Raw genomic sequence first — 13,348 nt, 5'->3', positions numbered from 1 at the left:
TGGCATTTTCGGAATTTAGATTCTGATCTTGCTTTCGATATTTTTCTTCAATACGAAGATGATTTGCCAAAGCCTCAAGAGATATTTCCTCTTTCTTATGTTTTAGACTTCTTTTAAAGTCTTTCCAAGATGGAGGAAGTTTGTCTATTATGGAGGATACAACAATCATTTCATCCATTTTCATATCATATTGCTTGAATTGACTCAGCATCTTTTCAATATCACGGAATTGTTCCATAACAGAACGACCATCAACCATTTGACAATTATTGAAACGACTAACAAGAAATTTCTTACTTGTAACATCTTCGGTCATGTATCTTGTCTCTAATTTGTCTAGTAATTCTTTAGCAGTGGCCTCGTTTTGGTAGGTGTCGAACAAACCATCAGATAAACCATTCAATATGTGGCCCATGCACATGTAATTAGCATTGTCCCATTTTTGTCTTTCTCGGGTTGCAGCAACGATTCATTTTCAGTCTCATCAGGTCTTAGAGTATCTAAAACATAAGCAATCTTCAAAGTTGATAATAAGAAGTGCATATTTTTCTGCCATCGTCGAAAATTGCCACCATCAAATTGATCAAGTTTGACAAAATTGGAAGCCAACTCCCTTAGTGTTCCACTTTCATGAGTTGTGGTAGTCATCATGGTTATAACCTTAAACTTGTTAGTACAAATCTCCGGTGAGGAAAATCTCGAACACACGAACGGAACTCGAATAGAAGAAGAAATAGGACAAGGCTTCAAGGCGTGTATCAAACCACTATCTTTAAGGTTATATTCGCCCCCACCTATCTTCGGTGTGTAAACGAGTTCCAAGCAAATTAACCTCGAGGATACAATGAAGCCAATGACTATTTGCGTTTTACACTGACGAGAATAGCTCACTACACAATGAGCAATGTGTGACAAGAAACTCAATTTCTATAAAGGATTTCTGCATTAATACTTTATAGAATAATCTAATAATATTAGAAAATGAAAGAAGGAAAGAAAGAATATTAGAATTTGTTGGTATGATTTCCAAATGAAATCTTATTCCTATTTATAGGAATTTTCATGTCTCTTCATAAGACATCTTTCATCAATAGGTGTCTTTCTGAATAATAATGTCTTTAAAATAAACATATAATTATTCATTTAATTATAACTATTCAAATAATATTATTTAAATAGTTATAATCATTTTTCAAAAAAATCAAATAATATAATCTTTTGATTAATTACACCCATTCATTTATAGTTATTGGAACACTATAAATATTTGAAAATATTCCAACATCCTTCTTGTTTACTTGAGTCTACAATAGATGGAATTAAGAGATTAATGAATGACGTGTTAATGATGAAAGTATGGTAAGTGGAAATGTGTAAATTAACCTTGTTGTTATTGTGTACGTTATCTATGGCTAGTTATTGAGATCATGTTATAAATAATTATTCATTTACTTTCTAAAATATTTAATTAAACTCAAAATCAATTTTGCACCTTGAGATGATTTTTTTCTTAAATGGATATACTCATGTGCTATATGAGGTTTTTTAACAATAATTTGACATATTATGAGTCTTAAAATTGTTTAGATGTGTTATGGAATGGTTAGTGATAGTTTAAACTTGACTTTAGATGTTTCAGATATGATCTTGGCAATCTATCTCCAGTGTGGTGACATCTGACATTCAGTGTCGCAACATTGGAGCCTTAAGAGTAATTTGTTTCGGTGCCACAACATCAGAAGATCAATGTTGCAACATTGACCTTGTTTACCCTGTTTTGATTCGAATAAGCCTTGAATGATCCTTGTTCGCAACCAAACATTAAGTAAGCCTAGAAATGACTTCAATAACTTCAAAAGAATTTATGTTAAAGTAAAGTCTTGAATTTGATGATTAAGTTAACTTACCTTTAGTGTCCAAATATGACATTTCTTACTTTGAACGTATCAGTTCATCCGGGGTAAGAGTTATTATACTAATGTGCTTGAAGCAGTTGACACTACTCTTAAGCACTGCTCCTAATGCTGCTCGTTTTTGCTTACAAATATCGATTTTAATCCTTTTCGGAACTCTAATAATTTTTTTTATATATTTTAGAAATTTTATGCATATTATATGATTTTTTATTTTATATTTTTGTTACTTTTTATAGATTTAAACAATTGTAGATTTATATGTTGCCATTTGTTGCAGTTGCATTTTTTTCTTTGACACGTCACTTTTTATTAACAAAAATCGTTAACATAATCTTTGATTTTATTTGTTTTCAAATAGTATAAAGATTAAATTTTCTCTTATTAACAAAATTATGTTTTACCCAATCATTTATCAATAAAAATTGTTGACATGATCATTGTTTGCTTACTTTCCAAATAGTTGAAGAATCTTTTTTTTTAATAATCTCATTATAGGTTTTTATTATATTTATTTTTTTGACATAATACTTAAAATTATTTATAGCTCCTCCCAACTCATAAACAGGAGGATAATGCGTTTGAACACATTCAAACTCACGTCTTTCTACATTAACAACAATACTTATACTAATTGAGATAAAACTTAAACGGCAATTGCCTAGCTTATCTTGATATGAATTAGGTTGTTAAATTTTATAGTACATGTAGCACTCAAGTATTTTTTACATGGTTTTTTTTTTTTAATGAATGTAAAATATATATTGGTGAATAAGAAAAGGAGAAAACTATTCCTTACAGCTAATTAGTCTATCAAATGAAACACCAAACAGATCAACCTGGCAGGCATTCCAGACAGTAGGAGGTGGATAGAGAAAAATAGAAAATCTGAAATCCCCAGCTGAACCAAGACTGACCATCAAATCAGCAGTTTTATTGGCTTCTTGGTAAGCATGCGATATACAAACCTCCCATGGTCTCTTGCAAATTTCGTTGATTCGCCTTACTAATGCAAAGTAATCCCCTGCATAGTCTACAGATTTTACCAGATTTAATGGCCTTCAAACTATCAGACTCGATCTCCACTTTCTTGTACCCTACTTGCCAAGCTACTTCTAAACCATCCAACAATGCCCAAAGCTCTGCTCGAGTAACATCCCAGTATCTAATTTTCCTGGAAAAACCCAATAGCCAAGTACCCTCCATGTACTTCCCTTTGGGCTCGTTCGGGAATGAGTTTAGAGGTACAGAAGTGCTTTTGGGCAGTAAAAGCAATCCCAAACACAGCATTTGCAAGCAAATATGAACCCAACATGAGAAGCTAGAAAATTGGTGTTGTAACTTTTGGTTCATAAAGTTTGGAAAATGAAAATACTTAAATGCCCTTATTCAATTTTTCATCTACCCAATTTATAGTACTTACTGATTTTCTAGTTCGGATTTAAGGAAAACAAAAATATTCTTTAAATCACTTTAAATTGTAAATATTCGAGAATCGGGCAACATGTCTACTGGGATATGGGTTCTTTGGTTTGCCAAGAATAAAATCGATTGTTAACTTCATCAAAGCATTTGTCTCGGAACACGATCTGTTGGAGTCGCACCGGGAACCCAGCTCCGACATCCAAGTACTTGAATTACAAATCTCATCTATCTCCTTCGCTTCAAACCTTTACCACGACAGTTTTTATATTTCATTGTACCCTTGCTTTACCATTCTAATTATATATGTGCACCTTTTTTCATATATTGACTGAAGGAGATTTTGGTTCTAAACATGAACGAACAAAAATAAAATTGAAAACCTAAAAAAGTTAGAATAAAAGATTCAATTCTACGCTTTCTTTACTAACACGTTTATACATGTAAAAAACGAACTGTTTCATTACATGCTATCCCAAAAAAAAAAAAATCACCCCAATGCACTACAAGATCCTCTAAAATTCTTGAGAAACAGATCCAATCTCGCCCTTCCCTTTCGAAGCCTTCTTTGGCAGCAGATTCTGATGAATGTTTGGCAAAACTCCACCATTTGCAATCGTCACACCTCCCAACAGCTTGCTCAGTTCTTCGTCGTTCCTCACAGCCAACTGAATGTGCCTTGGAATGATTCTGTTCTTCTTGTTGTCCCTTGCTGCATTTCCAGCCAATTCCAAAACCTGTAATATTAAAGAGACCCCAAACAGATCAGTTACTCCGTTTATTAAAAAAATCTAAGAGATTTCCGCATGATAAAAGATAGTTCCGCTTAGACAAACCTCAGCAGCTAGATACTCGAGAACGGCAGAGAGATAGACAGGGGATCCAGATCCGACGCGCTCGGCGTATCGTCCTTTCTTGAGAAAACGTGCAACTCGACCGACGGGGAATTGGAGTCCGGCTTTGCTGGATCGGGAAACGGCTTTAGCCTTTGACTTGCCCCGGCCTCCTTTGGTGGTTGTTGCTGCCGCGGAGCTCATGATTTGCAGATTTGTTTGGATTTCTTTTTCTTTTTGAAAGATAGATTTCTGTGAAGGAGAATATTTTGTAATCTTTGCAATTGGTTTTGGTGGGAGACGAGGCGAAAGGGATCTTATTATATAGAAGGGAGAAGGTGGGTTCTGATTGGCTGTTTGGGTTTCACGGAGATGGCCAAAGTGGTTTGTCTTTTCGTATCCAGGATTGCCAACGTGGAGGTATGTGACAAATATGTGTTTTGATTGGTTGGATTTGAATCACTTGGACCGCCAAGGTGGGGAAACTGTTGGTTTTTGGCGGGATTGAAAGTTGAAACTTTTAGATGAGGCGGGAAGTAAAATAATTTGGTTGTTTTTCTTGAATGTTCTTTTTTAAGGTTGAATCACTGTTTCACTCCTAATTTGTGTAGATTAAATGTGAATAACTTTAAATATGTTCAAGTTAAAGCCTAATTATGCGTGGGTCTTCTCCAGATTATTCAATCACATCTATATTATTTGTATTTTGTAATTGTGATTTTTAAATAATAATAATATCAAAGTTAAATTGAAAAATTAATGTATTTAATTTTTTAAGTTAGTTTTTACAACTTTATTGTATTGTTAAATGTATTTTATCAAAAGACAACATCTCACTTGATTAAACTAAGTCACACCAAAACCTACCGAAAAATTTTCACGCCAAAATGACAAATCTTTCAATCATTTTTAAGTAGACGTGCAAAAAATAAGAATAAGTGATCAAAAGTATATGTTGAACTTGAGGAAGAGACTATAAACCTTGTGAGGAAGTTTGAAATTTGAGCTATATTTGTATTTTTGCTTTGGTCATTAAACTTTAAAAAATTTTAATTTAAATACTAAACTTTGTATTCGTTTTTATTTTAGTCACCATCATTAAATTGATAATGTAAATAATAGTGTCACCTTTTTTTAACTGGTATAATAACATATTTAGTCCTCAATACTTACATATTTTATCAATTCGATTCTAATTCTAAATAATTCAATAAATTTAACCCTTCACGTTTATAAATTCTATTAAACTTCCTAACCAAAGCTTTTATCTTTTAAAATAGAGACATTCGTCGTCTATAAACTTGTAAAACCTAAAAAGAAAAGAAAAAAAATTTCTCCAATTCTATCAAATATGCTAATCAAAAAATTTCTTTCGATTCAAGGATTATTATCACAGGATAGTGAAAGTTTAATTTATTTAAGTGAGGTTTAAAAAAAATCTCATGTTTAATTTACTTTTTTACTTTTTTTATTTTATTAAATATATATATACGATTATGTTTTTTTTATTTTGCTTGTGGAAATATCAAACTCAATAATAATCTTATTTTACTATTTATACTTGTTTTTTTATCTCAAATTTTAATATCCAAAAAAACATAAATAAATTTTATAACAATTCACATCCACAAAATATTCAAATTAAGATTAATTGCATTGAATTTTAATTTTATGTTTTGTTTAGTGGAAACATTATAATTTACCTTTTACGGTTTATTAATTTATGCTTATTATTAAAATTTTCTCTTGAATAGTTTTAAATTAGAAAATTTTAATGGACAAAAATATGCACATACATGCATTCACCATAATTCTTCAATAATAAGAGATATTATTGAAAAGATGAGTGATTGTGAAATGGAGATGGTATTATGTGATGCCAAATATTTATATTACTAAGTATATTATATTTTCATAATTAGAGAAATTTTTTTTCTTTTTTGGGTTTTACAAATTTATAAATGCGGAATGCCTCTATTTTAAAAGTTGAATGCTTTGGTTCAAATTAATAGAATTTGTAAATGTGAAAGGTTAAATTTATTGAATTATTTAGAATTAGGAACAAATTGATAGAATATGTAAGTATTGAGGACTAAATATGTTATTATACTACTTAGAAAAAGGTTTCCTATTATCAATTTAACGACGGGTGACCAAAATAGGAACGAACACAAAGTTTAGTGTCTAAATTGAAAATTTTTAAAATTGGGTGACCAAATAAAAATACAAACATAGTTGGGTGACCATTTGTATAGTTAAGCTAAAAATAAAACCTAAAGCAAAAATCTATTTCACTTAAAAAGACTTGCATAAGAACTTAAAATAACCTCTAATGGTAGACCTATAACAACAATTTGTTATCATGCCAATTTTTACATTATTTAAATTTGAAAAAAATAAAAAAAAATCAAATTAAAAGAGAGAAATTCAATAGGAAAAAATTGAAACAATTAATTAAAATTAATGAGAACTCATAAACTATTCTTTTCTGATGAAATTGGCTTTTCAGCTTATTACTAAGCCGGATAAGTTATGGGTTAAGATTCCGCAGCATAAATATATGATGCTTGAGGCTTGTCTCCTTCTTTACATAGAACTAATAACTCTTATAGTTGGCAATCAATCAATATGGTGTGGAAACCTTTCAGTCGAATATTTGTTGAAGTATAGGTAACAGATGGTCTGTTAATTTTTTTCATGGATAACTGGATGCAAGATTGGGATCTCTTCATAGATATTTACGACAATCAATGGTTGTTCCCATGGAGGCCAAAGTTGCAGATATGACAAACTCGAATGGTGGTTGGAAATGGAGTGTACTAACTCAATGCTTTGATAAGCAGATTTTGGAGCATATAACTGCTTGCCTCCTCCAATGGAGGATTTGGGAGATGATGTTTACTTATTGAAGAATAATGACTTAGGTAAGTTCTCGGTTAATAAGGCTTATAAAAGTTAGATTCAAGTTGACCCTAATGCTCATAACGATGTTTGGAGAGTAATTTGGAAGAACATTCTGCCTCCTCGAATAAAGAATTTTTTATGGTTGATGCTAAAGAAAAGACTGTTAACTAATCATGAAAGAGTCTAAAGGAGGTTGACGAATAATAGCAGTTGTATTCCATGTGGGAACTACCAAGAAACTCTCATCTACACGTTGCGCGATTGCAACATTGCGAAATGTATTTGGTCTAAAACTATTGCTACTAATGATTATAATAATTTTTTTGAGTAGATTTAGAAGACTAGATGATATCATATTTAAAGAACTAGTCAGATTTTGGTTTTGGAGTTGTTAAATGGGATTTTTTTTTTTTTTGCGGTTACTTGCTTGTTTATTTGGAAGTACATGAAATATTTTAGGGAAAATATGATAGTACTAAAATGATAGTAGGACAAGCTGAAACATTCGCCATTCACATAAGCAATGCAACAACAATAGGGTTGAAAGAAGATTCATCCAAAACTACTGCCATCAAATGGAATGCACCTTGTTAAGGTTGGGTAAAGATTAATTCTGATGGAGCACTGTAGAGAATAGAAACTGGTCAGCTGTAGATGGCGTTTTACGTGACTCACATAGTAATTGGTTAGTAGGATTTTGTCGATTCATTGATAGAGGTTTTGCTATAACTACTGAGCTATGGGCGATCCTCCATGGTCTTGGAATAACTTGGCAGAAGGGATACACTAAGGTGATACTTGAATCTGACAATAAAAGTGTAGTGGCTAAGCTAACAGATGTTTCAATAGAGTCATCATCATTAACAACTTTAGTTCAAAGAATAAAGGAGGAATGTAGGCGCAATTGGACTGTGAAAATTCAACATATCTTCCATAAAGTGAATAAAGTGGCTGATTACATAGTGTCTTATTCTAGGAAAAAAATATGATATGGAAATTATTGATTTTCCTATGTTTGATGTTAGGCAACTTCTTTTAGAAGATAAAATGGGAGACTTCTATGTAACAAACATTAGGTCTTAAGATTGTTGTATGCCTTCCTTACTTATCAAAATAATAATAATAAATTGATAGTTAGGCATGTGTGAATTAAACATATATATATATACTTATACCTTGGAAGGTAATATATAGAATTAAATAAAGCGTAAGGAGTAAACAACAAAATTTTAATCTTCTGTATTACGGGTGGTAAGTTGTAATTGAGAGTTGACATTGTGTTGAATTTCTTTATATATCTAAGTTTGTGCTCTCATGTTTCATTTTTAATAAATATATATGTTTTTCTATGCTTAGCTCAATAAGTAATTAGAATTAAAAAGATATCAAAGGTGAACATGTTTAAAAAAGGTATGTATATATCTTTAACTCCTTGATACGTACGAAGTACGCTAAATAAGTATGTGTTTAATGGATGTGTTTAATGGATTATTCGATATGTTTGAGATATGTTTAACGAACGTGTATATGTTTACTTTACGATTTCTAATTGCTATCTTGTTGGATATATATTTCGTGATACAATCTGACAATATTGATGTCAAACATGGTTGAGATACATAAAAAATATAAATATTAGTGATTATGAAACCGTATTATGATAATAGTATGTTATTTTGATTATAATGTGTTTTGATGAATTAATAATAGTGAATAATTAATGCCCTATTAACCACGTCGAATTGAGTTACGGGTATAATAGGCATGCCATAAGGTCCATTTTTGATAGGTGGGAACTTCAATGCTATGTGTGTATTATACTATGATAGTTTTCCAACACTCTAGGGGTCAAGAACATATCACTAGCTCAAATACCGTGGGGGTACGAGCGCATTCTGGTATGGTTGCTAGGATAGGTGCATTTATGTCCAATTAACACTTCAGTGCGTATACTAGTGTATTGATGGACTGATCTGCGTATCTGTCCTCAAATTTGAGTCAATTAATATGGGCCAAAATGAGAAAATGAATGTGAAATATAATTGATAATTAAATGTGATTAAAATATAAAATTTTATGCTAAGCATATGTGTTATTGAAATGGAAATATAATGATCACATGAGATATGGTTTGATATGATTAAATAGATGCAAATATCCTAAAGGTGTATCAGAACTTCGATATGTGTAAGTAAACATTACATTAATACGATCATTGTTACATGGTAAATGACTATGGAATACTCTGAGAGTTTAATGTTTCATATAAATATTTGGTTATATTTATATTGATAATGAAGTGGTTTTGATTAATATGTATGTTCATGTTACTTAGCTTATTAATTTGATTTCTATTGTGATATAATTGAATTTGAATTATATTGGTATCATTGTGTAATCAATACTTAGTGTACGATTATGTTTGTTTTCGTGTGCAGGTCTCTATTTGGTTTAGTAAATTGAAGTTATAAAACATCCAAGGTCAATAACTCAACTCAGCCCAAATCATGTTTGAATTTGTTGTATATATGTTAAGTTAATGGCATGTACAGGTTTAGTCTTATATATGCTTTGGTATTTAGTCCTATGTGGTTTAGGAAACTAAATTCAATGCTTCATTTGGTAGATTAAAATGCTTGATTATAAGTGTTAACTTATATGGTTAACTTTGTTAGCCTGTGGTGGTTTTAAAGGCCATGTTTGTAAGATGTATAAATATGTCTAGCATGTTAATTTGATGTATAAATGATTGGTAAAAAGTTGGTACAAGATAGGTGTGAAATAGATGATAAGTTGTAAGCTTAAAAAGACTCATTTTAGGTCATTTTATGGTACTGTCTCGAGATAGTAAGGGCATGTCTCAATACCATAAGAATAAAAATGTTCATTTCATACCTTTCTAGGTATGGATCTTAAGACACATTAAACATGCCTCAAGAAATTTATTGTTAGGACTTGAAACATCCAAACAATGAATATAAATAACCAAAACAAGGGAGTCATGTCCCAAGATATAGTCTCGAGACTTATCTAATCTTGAGACATTAAAACATTGAAGCTAGGGGTTTAAATCAATGGAAACATGTCTTGAGACATAGACCTCATATCCTAAGATATAATCTACATATTTGATAGTTTGAGTCTGAATTCAAATTTCGACTCTTATCTAACTTCGTGTAACCCCTAGTGTTAATCATTAAAGATATTTGAAATCTATAATGCATGTACATGGATAATAATAATAATGATTAATATGAATTTGTATGTCGTTTACAAGTTAAAGTGGTAGAAATGTATCGAGATAGTCTGAGTTGCTTCGACAAAATAATGTAACATCACACATTCAGATCTCATGACCGGGTTGATTGTGGGATGTTACAGTAACAATATACAATTTGTTATTCTTCATCAATTTTAAGAAATATTTATGAATTATTCTCGTCTCAACATTGCTTACTTGTTTTTATCATTTTAATGAACTGACATTATGCATTGTCATTACATTCCTACTTCTTATCTATTATTTTCCAATGCGATTTATTCTTTTCACTTATATTCATTTTCCAATTCTGGATTAATACAAATACAATTGTAACAATAATTTGTTATTAAATTTGAAAGCAATATCTATTATTGATCTTGAAAATGGCAACTTTAGTCCATGAATTACTTTTCATATATATTTTACTTGGAAGGAAAGTTCAGATTTGATTACCAGATGTTTTAAGGTCTGTAATGAAAACTTGTAAAATTATCGTCTACAATAAGAATATGAATATGTGGGATGATGAATGATCATATTTGTTCTATCATTCTTTTGAATAAAATTTATTCAACCTGCTATCTCTTTTGTTCAAGTAAACCTTAGTCAAAGGATTGTTTTTGGCATGAAAGATATCTTAATTAAAGTATTCGTATATCAAATAATAAATATGACACCCCTTTTAAGCTTAATAACTTTTTGAAATGAACCTTAGCTAAAAGTCACTAAATAGCAGAGGTAAAGGCAAACGAGTTTGAACTCATTATTGAAGAGAGAGAGATGAAATGAAGGAGAAGATGAAAACAATTAAGTAAAAATGAAATTGAAGATGATTGTTGATTTCAAACTTTAAACATATATTTTGGTCATTTATTATTCTCTCCTTAAATCTTAACATTGACCTATATTACATACCTTAAAAATTTGTTTTCATCAAGTCTGTTATCTAAATTAAAAGTTCATATTCAAATGATTGCTACTTTTGGAGTATTATATGTCTTTGAAAGGAAAAGGACTTTAGAGTGAAAGAAAAAAAGCAATATAAAGTGATCCAAGAATGTAAAAGAAATTAAGGTGAAAAATGGACTTAGATTGATATCAAAGTTCATTGTTAAATGATTCGTTGATCCACAAAAGAATTCTTTTTTTCTTAAGGTATCTATTGGAGAGAGCCCAGTAATTAATCCTTCGCATTCTATAGGCCCATTAAAGATATAGATGTTGACCACAAGTTTTAAAGCTGCTCCATACTCAGGGCGAGGATCAAACTCTCGACCACTGGTTAAGGTAAAAGAGACCTTGTCATCTCACCTAACTCCTGTGGTTACAAAAGAATTCTTTAAATAACATGAATCAATACTCTTTGAAAGAGGAACGGATTAAAATTGAAAACCCAACAAGAGATTTAAATTGTTAGGACATGTAGTTGATATGGTATATCATAAAAATAATTTAGATATGGAATGGTTTGACTTTCTAAGTAAATTATGAATTAAATTGCTTACACTTATCATCTTATTCATTGTTTGATGATGTTAGAACCCTACCTAAATATCGATTAATATGTTGACTTTCGATTTCCCTTCTAATTTTGGTCTTTGCATCTTCTCTTTCAACATTAACAGCTTGTTTGGTTCAATATAATAGGTAAACCATTACAATTCTACTCAATGTGCCCACCACAAACAATAGTTTGGTTGAGTGGAATACCGTGTTACGGGTGTATTCCATTACAGCCTTATACAGAGAATAGAGAGCATTTCTATTCCCTCTCCTCCCCACCGAATGGTCATTCGTTGTTTAGAAAATCATTCATCTCCCCAATTTCTCACCTTCTTTCCTTCCTTTCTTCCTTAACCTCCAACCAGTAGAACTCCTCTCACTTATCTCCTTATTGTAAACATTTTCCTCTATTCTTTTGTTCCTTTCATTTTCCTATCTACAAATTTTTCTTAGCCTAAAATTTTTCTTCTCTTTTTGTTATCCATTTGAGTAGATTTTTCTTTCTTCGCCTTCATCGGAGTCTTCTTCAGGTAAATCTTTTCACTTTTCCATTGTTGCTTTCGTTTTCCTCTTTGCCAATTTAAGTAATCTGTTGTGGGTTTTTTTTTCCTCATTTGATAGCTTACTTAAATGGCCAGTCATGGCTAAGAACAACACTAGAGAGATTAAAAAGCTTTATTTTTAATTAAAAAATCCCCTCTTTTCCTTTGAAAGTAATCATCCATTCTTCAGAGAGGAGTACTCATTTTGTTGTTGCTTCTAAAGTTTTGACCTGTTAACTCTAAAAATTTGTAGTTTGAAGTACCATGTAGTGTAGGATTAAATTGGGTTTGGAAACCATTGATGAATGAATTTGAATAGAAAGTTCAAAATTTACCTCTAGTTGACATGCTGAAAAGGGTTAGAATGACCACAATATCATGCATTTTTGTTTCTAATTCAAACTCTAATGATTGTTAGGCTATGTGCTACTCTATTATCATGTTTGAAAGTTTTAAGAGTGTGTATGTTAATGGATTGTAAATCTAAGGGGTACTTGTTTATCGTGGGAATCAGATAACTGGAGTGTTAAGGCAATCCGAAAAAAGACCACTGGAACTGGTAGGATGATGTATCTTCGCCATGTTCCTCGTAGGTTCAAGATTGGTTTCAGAGAAAGTACGAAATTATAATTTCATTATATAAACAAATTCTGTTCTAGTTTAAGGGCTTTTCCCCCTTTCATTTTGTTAAATATTTGTGTTGGATCATGATACTAGGTACTGAAGCAGCACCGAAGAAGAAGGTTGCAGCAGCTTTGGCTTAAGTTGGCTATGAGGTTGTTTTGATGAATCCATCCATTTTAGTAAAAGTTTTATGGGAACATTACATGAGAAATGTCATTTATTATATTGAATGCTTTTAAATATTTGTAGTTTCTATTTTCATGTAGCTGCTTAGGCTATTGTTGCTTGACACTTAATTACTGGATATTTTTGTGGATGAAGTTAATCATGTGCTTGTTTCGGTTA

The 13,348-nt window shown here is 31.0% G+C and overlaps 1 protein-coding gene and 1 long non-coding RNA gene across 2 annotated transcripts; one reads left to right on the top strand and one right to left on the bottom strand.

The window, feature by feature from the left end:
* Nucleotides 1-3,733: 3,733 nt before the first annotated feature.
* Nucleotides 3,734-4,475, bottom strand: LOC107952215 (histone H2AX). Its single transcript, XM_016887489.2, has 2 exons — nucleotides 4,172-4,475; nucleotides 3,734-4,072 (listed from the first exon to the last, which is right to left on the bottom strand). Exons 1-2 carry the CDS (start codon nucleotides 4,370-4,372, stop codon nucleotides 3,851-3,853), a joined length of 423 nt encoding a protein of 140 aa, XP_016742978.1. The 5' UTR covers nucleotides 4,373-4,475; the 3' UTR covers nucleotides 3,734-3,850.
* Nucleotides 4,476-11,926: 7,451 nt separating this feature from the next.
* Nucleotides 11,927-13,348, top strand: LOC107952210 (uncharacterized). The gene is made up of 3 exons (XR_001698806.2): nucleotides 11,927-12,367; nucleotides 12,894-12,995; nucleotides 13,097-13,348. It is a non-coding gene; the product is annotated as an uncharacterized lncRNA (long non-coding RNA).

Source organism: Gossypium hirsutum, chromosome A08, assembly GCF_007990345.1.
Source record: "Gossypium hirsutum isolate 1008001.06 chromosome A08, Gossypium_hirsutum_v2.1, whole genome shotgun sequence".
NCBI lineage: Eukaryota > Viridiplantae > Streptophyta > Magnoliopsida > Malvales > Malvaceae > Gossypium > Gossypium hirsutum.
Note: the sequence above shows the minus strand (reverse complement) of the source record. Positions and strands in the feature narration are given on the sequence as shown.

What these genes read in the sequence shown, in the direction of transcription:
- LOC107952215 (XM_016887489.2), bottom strand. Translation starts at nt 4,372, where the DNA reads ATGAGCTCCGCGGCAGCAACAACCACCAAAGGAGGCCGGGGCAAGTCA. An exon ending in TCGAGTATCTAGCTGCTGAG is followed by an intron (nt 4,073 to 4,171) that starts GTTTGTCTAAGC and finishes TTAATATTACAG; the next exon opens with GTTTTGGAATTGGCTGGAAA.